Source organism: Denticeps clupeoides, chromosome 17 (assembly GCF_900700375.1).
Source record: "Denticeps clupeoides chromosome 17, fDenClu1.1, whole genome shotgun sequence".
In the NCBI taxonomy this organism is placed as follows: domain Eukaryota; kingdom Metazoa; phylum Chordata; class Actinopteri; order Clupeiformes; family Denticipitidae; genus Denticeps; species Denticeps clupeoides.
In genome coordinates this window covers 7,965,724-7,977,840 of record NC_041723.1, presented here as the reverse complement: position 1 = coordinate 7,977,840, position 12,117 = coordinate 7,965,724, and the positions used below count along the sequence as shown (strand labels likewise).

At 43.6% G+C, this 12,117-nt stretch overlaps 1 protein-coding gene across 11 annotated transcripts in view; it reads left to right on the top strand.

Annotated features, from left to right (window-relative positions):
* Positions 1-12,117, top strand: part of brsk2a (BR serine/threonine kinase 2a) — a 102,554-nt gene that overhangs the window by 43,442 nt on the left and 46,995 nt on the right. For all 11 annotated transcript variants that reach the window (XM_028957719.1, XM_028957716.1, XM_028957718.1 and 8 more), the window contains exon 3: positions 9,647-9,732. In XM_028957719.1, coding sequence (XP_028813552.1) covers positions 9,647-9,732 — 86 coding nt within the window. The remainder of the gene's footprint in view (positions 1-9,646; positions 9,733-12,117) is intronic.

Below are 12,117 nucleotides of genomic sequence, written 5' to 3'. Positions count from 1 at the left end.
TCAGCTTAGATAAACAGTGGTTTTATTTTCACTGCTTTCTATTGGTGTGTAAGACAGTTCTGTGTGTGTGTGTTACATACGATTAGTTAACAATCACACACACTCACTCACATCTTCAATCACTCACACATTCATACTCCTCCCAACTGCCTTTGATTGTCTGTTGTTCTGTATCTCTGTTTATCTCCTGAATCGAAGCTGCAGCACCTGCGTCTCTGTCCACTCCACCATGCTGCCTTATGAAGTGACAGAGAGAGCTGCTCAGAACTCAGAAGTGGGATAAGGGGAGGCAAGGCGAGGGGCAATAAGACGGAGAAAGGCGAAGTAGACAGGCTGGAGAAAGCAATGGTTTCTGGTAATCAGGTTTGAAGTGTGAGAACTGGGACATCGGAGATGGACTGACTGAGAGAGAGATGGCGTCACTGGGAGATGGTGATGGATGGGACATGGATGTTGAATAATTTTTTGGCAGCTCAGTGTGGTGCCCACTGCTGTACCCTTACTTTAAATTCGGTGCCTTATCACTGGTGACAGGCCGTGTGTGTGTTTGTGTATGTGTTAGAACCTGCAAGGATGACATCACGGAACTCCGCATTCAGTGCTGGCTGCAAATTTCCCCCTTTAAAGCACACTCAACTCCAAAGTGCGCCAGGCTAAAGGGAACGAATCGAATGAATCCATCCAGGCCCCTCAGCATCAGCACACTAGCAACTCTGATAGACCTTGGCTGTGATTCAGATGGTGATTCAAGTGCGTAGTGTTACACTTATTCTGTTAAAAAAAACACCATCAATCTCAGTGGCTCTTTCCTTAAATGATGAATGTGAATGATGTCTGCCATTGCCAGACCGTTGAGTAATGAGCCATCCTGCCTCACCGTTGGTCAAACGAGCCCGGGAGCTGGCATGCTGAAGATGGAGGTCATTGGAAATTCCACCAGAAATGGAAGAGGTGTTTGGATTTAACCACCCTGATCTGTACTCGTCAATTGAAAAGCAAATTGGACATCCATTAAGAACAATTGGTCCGGAAGCAGGGCTTGCATCTGGCATGGTTGTGTCAATGAGGGACTCGGAGCTGGTATCAGAATAAAAATATGTTTATTGTCATTGTAACAGGTACATAAAACACATGCACATAAAACACATATTGGACATTGTATCTATTGTACTCAAGTAATATGAAGGTGATCAAGTGACATTCAGCACCCTGCTAGCGACCGGGTAGAAACTTTTCAGTCTTAGTTCTCCAGCACTCCATCCAGATGAAGATGTGCCGGTAGAGTTAACAGTTCCTGTTGCCGAGTTTGATTTCTCCTCTCTTGCCTGGTTTATCTGTGCCTTGCTGAAGCCTCACCTGTTTATAAAGACCCAAATGTCGGTTCTGATCAATACAGTGAACATAAACATTTAAAACACATTATAATGCAGAGCTCAGGTTATGTGAGACAAAGGTTTATTTCTGTAGATTAGCAGCATGCATTTGTATATTAGCAAAATATGACTCATATAATGACACTGGGTTTCAGAATATAATAGATGATTATTATCATTATTGTAATTTAATAGAATTATTATAAAACTAGAAGCACTGCTGCATTTGAAAATGAATGTGAAATTAGACTACATTGTACTAGACATAGTTGTTGCAATTTATTTATCACCTTTCATGCATGAAATGCAGCTCAAAGTGCTTTACATTAAAAATATTAATTGAATATATTAATTAATACAAATAAAAACAATAATTAGCTGTCACTATAAAAATAAGAAGCGCTAAGCAATAATAAAACAACAATAATTCTAACAATAATATCTTATAGTAATAATTATTATTATGCATTTTACAAGCATCATTCATAATATTGACACACTGCACCATTGTTCTTATTATAAATAATCCATGACTCAATAATAACGTCTTCTTTAACTTCCACAAAAACTGTACAATGAAGTGATCGACCATTTTCTCAATTTTTAAACCCTTTTTTTCTGCCCAGCAGCCGGGGATTAAATAAGGCCGCTACTAAAAGCATTTTTCATTCCAGGGGTTGGTGCTCTGTGGGGGCGGGGAGGCTGGCTTGTGTGCCGATGTAGACAGTGAGTCATCACTCACAGCAATGCTGGTTTTATTGTGTTTGTCTTTTACTGTAGAGCTGCCAGCTTTTGCACGTCACTTCAGGGCTCCGCTATTGTCTCAAGATTGTCGACCCACACCTCAAGGTCGCTCTGACACTTATTGTAAGCCCACGTGTTCCTCATGGAGACGATAAAGGATGGTGGTGCTTTAGCGAGTGACCCCATAGATTTGGCCATCAAGAATGCTTCATTGTTATCACATCCAACAAAACAGCACTTTGAATATTTTTTTTCTTCTGACAAATGGCAAAAAGTGTGATTTTGTGATATTTTACACTGTTATTATTATGCAAGTCGGTGGTCTAATGAGGAACATTGTTCAAATGCCTGTGTAAAAAGTTTAAGGTGACATTTACTTTATTTATTATTTAATTCGTATGTGGGTAACAGTGAGGCAAACAAAATACAAAATAATGAATGCTAGAGAGATGTTGAAATGTATCAATAGAAAAATATAAAAGTTGATTGAGGTCACAGGTTTCACAGTGTGTTTGGACATTCACAAGAGTGAACAAAACAATGCCCTTATATCTTGGTGGTGGAGCTTGGAACTGCAGGAAGTGATTGGGGCAGAGAGGTTCAGGTGATGAAGATGATGGGACCAGAGACAGGGTACAGGTGAGGGCAGACAGGGTGTGGCATCATGTGTTTTGCATTGCAAACACATTGTATTTTTCATGATTGACAAGGTCAGGCAAATGAGGCAAGGCAATATACAGTATATAATATATCATTCAATATATAACATAATTCAAATGATATGTATCAAGTATTTAATCTAATCCAATTCCAGAGCTGATGTAAAAAATGCTTATATGATATCTATTGGCCAGTTCTGAATATGTAATTCTGATTGGAGTGGAGGACTAGTGATAATAACTTGGTGTTTTACAGATTGCTCTAGCAGTCTGAAGAGTAGGTTAACCTGGGCTGGGAGCGAGACGTTTATCATCACACTGGCTGAAGGAGATAAGGGTGGGCAACTCCAGGAAGACGCTGATGAATAGCCTACCTACAGGGCTCAGTAGATGGAGGACGGGGTAAAGGAAGCCGTGAAGTTTCTTTAACAAAGGCTTCGCGGTGACCTCTGTTCCCCGAGCCACTCATCCCGAACCATTACACTTTGTCAGGGACAAGGTCGGCTGGGGGCGCGTCCATTACCTCAGAGTAATACCTCAGCCATGCTGTTGTTCACCAGCTAGCGACGCCCTAAGTGACAACATGACGGATCTGACATCGGTCATCAACACCGGTATGTTCTTCAGTCAGCAGCAGACGAGTCTCACCACAGGGCCCCGGTATGCCGAGGCTTTTATTTCATTATTTGCTTTTATAGAGAAGCTGTGAAGTAGAAAAGCTGCTCCTTTGATTAGAGCTGTAGATCATAGTGCGTTGGGGGGGGTGGGATGGTTAAAGCACCAGTTCTCTGATCGATTTACATTTCGGAGGCATTGATTACTCTCCCCTGTGCGGATTTGAGCATCCCTCAACAGAGCGTGAGTAATGCTGGGATTATCAGAGGGCACTGCAGGGGTGCTGCATACACCTCCATTCTCCATTCCTGCATTTAACATGAACATTTGGGAAAAAAAAACAACTTGACCAGTGAGGCACACATTTTCTGACCTTGATTGTTTCCTCATCAGACTGGCTGTACTCCCATCAGGCCTAATTCCATGCAGCGGTCATTAAAGAAACTCCCAGCAATACCATGGGAGGCTTTCTGGCCCTGGGCATCTCTTGGCCAATATCTGGAGTCAGTTTTGGCTATCTAAGCCACCGCTGGCAGCAAACGGGCCAATTTGCTCTGCCAGATGTCTTTTGCAGACGTTGAGGGGGAGAATAAGGAAGTTGCTCCGCTCTGCCATCCAGTGTGACATCTACAGCACTCTTGTCCAGCCCCTGAAGATGTCACTCAGCCATGTACAGGTAGTCTTGAAGCCATATAAATATTGCAGGGGTCAAAACCAACCTAAAACTTCAGCAAACTGAGAACTTTTTAATAAAGAGGACCAGACTTACGTGAATAAGCAAAACGTAGAGGACCACTTCTACAAAAGATGCAAATCAGGTTACTATGACAACTTTTATTTGATTAATTAGTTCATTCATTTAGTCAGTCATTCGCTTTCAGTTTTGGCTTCACTAATGACATTCTTAAGATTGGAAGCCAATGAAAGGAAAAGACAATTTTCAGTTCAAACAAGAAGCACTTTACAGCAGATCCATTTTTTATGAAAACAGTTCCAGGGGTGCTTCTGTCAAGAAGCAGCAGCTTTTTCAAACACAAATCAAAGGATGGATAAGCAGGGATGAAACAGACCTGGGCAGCATTATATTATACTCATTAGGTAAAAATGAAAAGTACAAGAATGCAGGCCACTTTTAATGCAGTTCACTAAACAGAGTAAGGGCCGCTTCCACTCTTGTGATGAGCTTTGGGCGTCTTTAGATGAAGGCTCATTTTAAGAAGGAGGAAATTTCAGAGGGTCTAACAAGGCGCAACAACTTGAAAGGAACAACAAGGTCTGTTCAGGTTTTTGCATGATTTCAAACAACACAATGTTCTCAGAAATGAATGTTAAACAAGGATGCCTGGTGATATATCTGTTTTTTACCGTGTTGATGGATATCTTGTCTTAAACCTGTGCTCCTATAAGCAGAGTCGGCTGCGATCGTTGCCCCTCGAGGTGCACTTTACGTGTATGACAGGCCGACTTTGCCTGCCTGAGAGCTTAGGCTTGTTGAATCGGGGCTCTGTTTGCCTGGCCCCTGTCTTCACGTTGCCCGGCAGGTTAGCACTCAGCACATGTCGTGTTAATTAGCAGCAGAGATGTGGCGGCGCCCAGGGGCCACGCTGGCACCTCCTCTCTTGCCGCCGCCGAGGGGGCGGATGGGAGCAACCTGCCACCCACGACTGATCCACTGACTCACGCCTGCTGCTGCGTCTTTGATCTCTGGATCAGTGCGATAAGGGAGGGCTCTGTGGACGGGCTGTGTCAGGGAGTGACAGAGTGCCGTAGGAGGAATAGACTGATGGAGGTAAAATGAAAGAGAAAGAGCGAGCGAGCAGAGATGGAGCGAGGGTGGTGGCTGTGGTCCCTTTGTCTTTCTCCGATAGCGCTTGAATGGTTTCTCAGTGTTTCATCATGTCCTGGTGCCAGATTGCTCATCCCATTCCAGGCTCTGGCCACTCCGTAAAACGAAAGAGGTGTGCTGTGTTGTAATTCCCGTTACTCTGAGAAACTTCCAGAAAGGTGCACTTCTAAGACACTGCACCTCTTGTCATGTCTGTCTCTTATTACTGTAATTGTGCATATAACATGAATCCAAGGTGTCAGATTTATAACCCAGTGTGTTGTTTTACATCACTTTATTTCAGGAATTTTGATTGGTGTGCCACTCTTCTACGTTTATCCCTCCACTTTGGTGTGTTGGCGATTCCTGTAAATCTAGCTGAGGCTCTTAGCCAGAGAAACTGACTAAGATTAGCTACTGGCTAAGCTCCTCTGGATGTCAGGGATGCAGTGGTGGGGGTTGAACTTGAAACTTGTGATCATCTAGTGCAGTACTGGAGATGACATCATGTCTTCATCCTGGAAGACCACTCCCATCATTCCGATCGCACAATTGCAAAACCATACCTGCAAAATGTCAAAAATGAGCTAATGCGCTCATAATTGATCCACTTTTTATATTATTTTGTCGCACATCTGTAACTCACAGTGGCTGTAAATTAAAATACGCGTCTAGCGGATTTCTGCAAACTCCCTGCTATTTTAAACAGGAATAGACTCAAGCAGCTGTGGGCATTGGGGACTGTCATGCTTAATTTATTTGAACGGTTTCCATGTCCACCAACACCACCGTGCTGCACGTGGTGTTTTATTTCCCGCCGTTACCTCGCCATCTGTACGTTGCAAATGCTCAATAATTGGAAATAATGTAGAATACTCAAGGCAACTGCATATTCAGCACCCCAACGTTTTTGTAGACGGGAAGGTCTGTCCCAGAGAGTTGAGCAGATGTCTACACAGTAGGAACCAAATCTGTCTACCTGCACGTTCTCGCCTCAGCTGGAGCAGAACGTGATTCTCTTAGTTCAGCAGGTCCCAGAACTCGGCGGGCCAACACCGGCCAGTGTGGTTCCGGTTTTCACCTGACCTTTGGTGTTAATGAACATGACTCAATAATGATAACCAAAGAAATTTAGAAGACAAATTATTTCCCTGTCAAATATCCAATTTGGATTAGATTAGTGTCTGTCTAACGCACTCACTCGACCTTGAAAGGGAACTCTCTATTCTTCCCCCCTCTGGGATTCTTGCTCCTGGTAGGAAACGAGTTACATATTCACCTTCATTACCCAAAAAGCTTTCTTACATTACCGATAATTATCAGACAGGGGAAATCTGTGGCCTGCTAGCGAAATACACACACGGTGACGGCGCTCCCCCTTTAATGAATGCATTTGGTTGATTACCTCTCCTGATCACCCCAGCAGCATGCATGTGTGGGGAGCGAAGCCCTGAACCACAATCAAAAGGCTGACCCGCTCGCCCCCCCGCGCGGAGATGAAGCGCTGTTGTAAACCGGTAATGAAGTTCTATGGCGGGTGAGGCGTACACCGCTGTGTGCAGTTAATTATTGCGGGGCTCTTCGGGGGACCACTGGGGGACTGACTATATGACATTTTAGAGAAGTGGGTCAAGAGAGAAGAAAGAAGTGGAAAGTGGGGTTGGGGGAAAGGTGTGGGAGAGGAGCAGGAAGTGAATGCAGAAATGTGGACAGGAAGTGAGGTGCCACTTCAAACCCACGGTGCAACAACCAAAAGGTTAATGGTGGCAGTGTTGGGTTAGTGTAGCACATGTAGCACCGGGGATCATGACCAGGCCTTGACAGGGGCATTGAAGCTTTGCAGGCTGTGATCATTAGTCTAATGTGAAGTAAAGGTGTAAAACCTTTACATTTTACTTTTTTTTTAGACATGCTTTCATGTATTTTAATGCTTTTATCCTGATTATAATTTAATTCAAGTGCATTTGTGAAGATGTCACAATGTTATGTTTTATTCCTTTGTGTTTGAACTTGAGTTTTATTGCCAATGAGTATACAAAAGATAAAGTTAAAGTGAAGTGATTGTCACTTGTGATACACAGCAGCACAGCTCACACAGTGAAATGTGTCCTCTGCATCCAGTCTCCATCCAGTCTCCCCTATCAGATGCTTCAAAAGGTTTGCGCTCATCCTGTCTTCAGCCTCTCCCAGTGTAATGTTGGCATACAGGGAAGAACTTATATTCCTAGTAGTCAAAACCCCTTAATTCCTTCCCTTAATCTCCTGTCTACTCAAGGTGCCGATGTCTTACATTTTGGGGTCTAGACAAAAAAAAAACACAGGACTGGTAAATGGTGCCAAATACAGTTCCTTATAATGATTTCTAGAAAGAGGGGGCTTGTCTTATTTTTGGATTTTAAATTTGGCCCGAGATGGTAAGAAGCGTTGACATGTTGAAGGTCAGTATGTATGAAAAGTAACACTGTAAAACTGATGCAATCTGTCACGCTCTACTGTTTCAGCACATTCATTTCATAGTGAAACATATATCCGGATCTCATGAAATATTGTGATGTCAGCTTCTGGCCTAATTGGACCGGGTCCATTTCCTCCCCCACAGCAGAGTTGTGTGGTTGGGCCAGCTGAACCACGGCACGTTGCTGTGGGTTGGCAGCGGCCCAGCGCTCTGAGAGGCTGAGACCGTGCCGTGCCTCAAAGCTTTTGGCAAGATGGTGCCACCCTTGGGTCCAGCGGCACTGGCTCTTAGCGCTTTGGCTTACCCCCAGACCACCGGCAACTTCCAAGACCCCAACATCTGCACAGAGAAATGGGACGCGCACGTGGATCTAAATATAAACCTTTGTTGTCGGGCGCCGCACGCCTGAGAGAGGGAGAGTGGCTCTGGTGAATATTTTTGTGTAATTGACAACATGATCATGGACTTGATGCAGCATCGTGTTCCCATGTTCAGCCGTAATCGGAGTGGATGCCATAACCGGGTAATGGGGTGTGTTTGTTGCACTCAGCGACTGTGACAAATTACCATTTGTGTTTGTAAAATGGAAATGGATCCAATTTGGAGAATTTTTCTCTGGCGCAACACACCTCCTGTCTGAGTGCACATTCTGGTTCTTTCTTCCGGAAAACGTTCCTAATCAACGAATTAAGCAGAACGAGTCCCTTTGTGAATGCACATTCAAGTGAAAAGCGAATTTAAACTCTTTGACACGTGAGGGCTGTGGTGTCAAGGACACCAGCCCACTGGTTCGTTCATGTTCCGTAGATGACTTCATTTATCTCGCCTTTCCATTTAGGTAGACCTCAATTTCTCACTCGTATGCGGTAATGTGCTTTATGAATCGAGTTAGCCAGTACAGCTGATTTGATCGGTGCGTAGGGCATGACTCTTCCTTCTCCGATGACGCAGTCCAGCACAAACGCCCCATTGTCTAACAGGCCTGTCGGGATGCTAATTAATCACCTTGCTTTCGACTCCCTGCCTGACTCACTTTCACTCTTTATTTCACTACGAGGTTAATTTGCTAACAAGGGACGTTAAGAAAAGAGGTGCATCCCAACAGATGTGGGTTCTTAGAGAAACTCAAATTTGCTCAAGTTTTGCTCAAGTTATTTTTCTTACTGATACTACACAGCGTGGATGTGTTTGCTCCCCTATCCAACCACATGAAGCGCTTCGCGATGTGATTTTGAGGCGAAGTGACGGCTGGAAGGAATATGACGGCACAGGAGGTAACAACTGGAAAACACAGCAGTTTTTAATTCCCTTGCTGTTCCGGGCATACCTGCGCCTGTCTGTGTTCTTGGTACGCCGCAAAGTGACAAGGTGCATAGTGTGGGGAGGCGGGGTCAGAGGGGCGTGGAGGCGGAGCATGTCACAGCGTGGTTGTGCTGATCATGTGTGGCAGTCGAGTGCACTCAAAGCGCTCACCGGGACAGTGATGCAGATCAGACCCGATCGTCTCTCTTACCGTACACACAGCGCCCAGCGTTCCGCTGTAGCTGACTTCAACATTTCCCCTATGCATCTTGGTTGCTTTTGTCAAACTTTTTGGCGGCATCAGGCCAACGGAGCTTGAGAGTGATTGGAAGTTGTATTAAACCTGATTTGTGGGACTAAGAGCTGTGCTGCTGGGAGACAGCCCACATGTTCTGTATCCTTCCATCTCATTTTTATTCTCCGATGAAAATATAAAAAAAATCCAAATGAAGAATTGTATTTGAATACATTAACACACGTGCAAAATCTGTGTTCAGGGTTTTAAAAAAATCAGCAGGTATCAGTGAACCATTTACAGATGATGTACTGTCCAATTATATAGTTTCCTTAATTGTTAATCATTACGGAACAAATGGAACAAAAAGTGAAAGTCAGATACACAATTGTGAAATGATTTGCTTGCTTCACTAACTGTATTTTTGTTTTTTTATAGGTGGAGCGAGAGATTGCTATTCTGAAGCTTATAGAACACCCTCATGTTTTAAAGTTGCATGACGTCTACGAAAACAAGAAATATTTGTGAGTACTTTAAACATTTCTCCTCACCATTACCTGTAAAATGCCTGCAGATAGTTCAGCTCGGTTTATTTTTTCTGTGTGTGTGTGTGTGTTCTATGTGTCTATGCATCTATTACTCCGCACAGCACGCAACTGGAAAATGAAAGGTTTGAGGGGCTAATCGCCAGGACATGCTTATTGTGCAAATGCAGCTGTAATGACGGCGTGAAGCGACTGTTTAGTTGCGGTGAATTAAGGTGCCTCTAATGGCGCAGCCATCCTGTGCTAATGCAAACGTGTCAGTGTTTTCTTAACGTCCATCGCCAGACCTGTGCATTTACATTCATGTGCAAAATGCAACGTTCTGACTAATACTAGCTGTCTGGGAAAGAAGGAGAGATTCATTGGAAGGTGGTGCTGGGAGTGGATTGATTTGACCGTAGACCGTAGCCGCAGCTTTTACAAATGATCCAACCCAATCACAGGAGGAATGTTTCTCAATCGTACTTGATGTGTTCGGCCATAGTAGCAATCAAGATCACAAATCATTTTTGACTTTTCCTCCCAATTTACGGGTTGGTGACAGTCAATTAATCTTTTTTTTTTTGGTGTATGCGATGAATCTAAATTTTGTTGGTACAGTCAGCGATGGTGCATCCAGTCGAGCAGTTCATTCCAACGTTGCCAATTTTGACTGCTCAGCAGTTGGTCACTTCTAGAGCATCAAGAAGTGTCTTAACTTCCTTCATAGCTGATAGCTCAGGAGTATCAGAAATCTCAAATTACTAGAATATGATCAGAAACAGATTCAGAGTAATGAAAATTACATTATTACATGATTATTACATACTCATAAGGCTGAAGATTCCTCTTTTTAAGGAAATCATGAAAAGAAATTTCCTTTTTCCTCAATATTTTTGAGATGCTATAGTAGATATAGGAGAAGACAACAGAGGTTAATAGTCCCAGAGACATTGCATAAAGAAGTGCAGGCGCTCTCTAGTCAACTCATTGGCCTTGCGCAAAAAACTCCCATCCCTGCGGATAAAACCCGGGCCCTGGATCCAGGGGCAGGTTCGGTGAAAAATGCCTATTTGATGCTGAGATAAGAGGCTGGGGCGTGATGAGAGTGAAGGGTCTCTCTAATGGGCCTAGATTCAATTTGCCAGTGGAGACAGAGGGGAAGACGGGGGCACGAAATACGGACCGGACTGGCACAGGGACCAGAGCAATATGGGAGCTCAGGGAGAAACAAGGGCCTCATGTTTCCCCTTTTGATTCTCTCTCACTGGAGCAGCGTGAGATGTTCAGAACGAGAGAATGTTCACACTCTTGTGGGTCATAGGATGTCAAGAGCAGTGATTATAAACATTCTGGATCATTCTGTGTTGCTCCTGTGTGTGAGTTTCAGAGAGTGTGTCTTTTAGCTTGCTTTCAAGAAATAGGGTTATAAAGCAGAGCGTTTTAAAATGCTGAATCCTACATTGGATGTCTGTGTGTAGAGTCTGGTGGGTGGATGCCCGGGTTCTGAGCCTCATCAGGTTGACGTGAAAAAACTAGCAAACTTGTTTTTAGTATCATGGTATCTTTCTTAGCTTTGAAGCGCAAATACATCATTTATTAGTTAAATTTACTGCACACTCTCTGTCGTCACTATTACTTTGATTGAGGCAGCAGGAGAACCTTAAAATTGAAAAAAAAAAAAATTAAAAATCAGAACAGGGCCCAGTTGTTCCCTTCTTGCTAGTTTATAATGTGAGAAATTGTTACAGTAGCTGATGTCATGGTAGGAGAAGATGCTCTCAGCTGTTTTGCTTTTGTTAGGGCACAGTAAGTTTCCCCAAATTGCACCTTGATGGAAAACCAATCATTATGGTGCTGCAAACAGCCTCACCTTAATCTGCCTTTATCCTTTATTGCAATTACTCTACATTCATAACACATGAATGGCCGAACAAAGTCATTTGTTTGTCATTTACTAATTTTCAATGATACCTGTGGTTGCTGCATTGTGATGTCAGATATCAGATATGTTCTCCTTTTTAAAACATCATTTGCAGGAGCGTGGTTATAATTAATTCATTATTAAAGTGTTTTGGAGAGGAATGTCCCGGTTAATCACTTTTAAGTTATTATAACTGCATCCAAGCGGGGAAGTAGCATATTACCACTAGCACTTGATGGAAAATGCTTTTGTAGAGGACCTTGAGCCTCCATCCAATGCTGTCGTACCATGTTATACAGACTGACCACCTGTCAAAAGGAGCAGCAACCCAAAGAGAAAAATGAGCTCTCGTTCTCTCTCTCATTTCGTACCCCAAGGCTCCACACCTCACACTCTACCAACACGCATCCTGAACATGTTGAGGGACCCGCGCTCGCCTCTCTAGGTTTTTAATGTCAGAT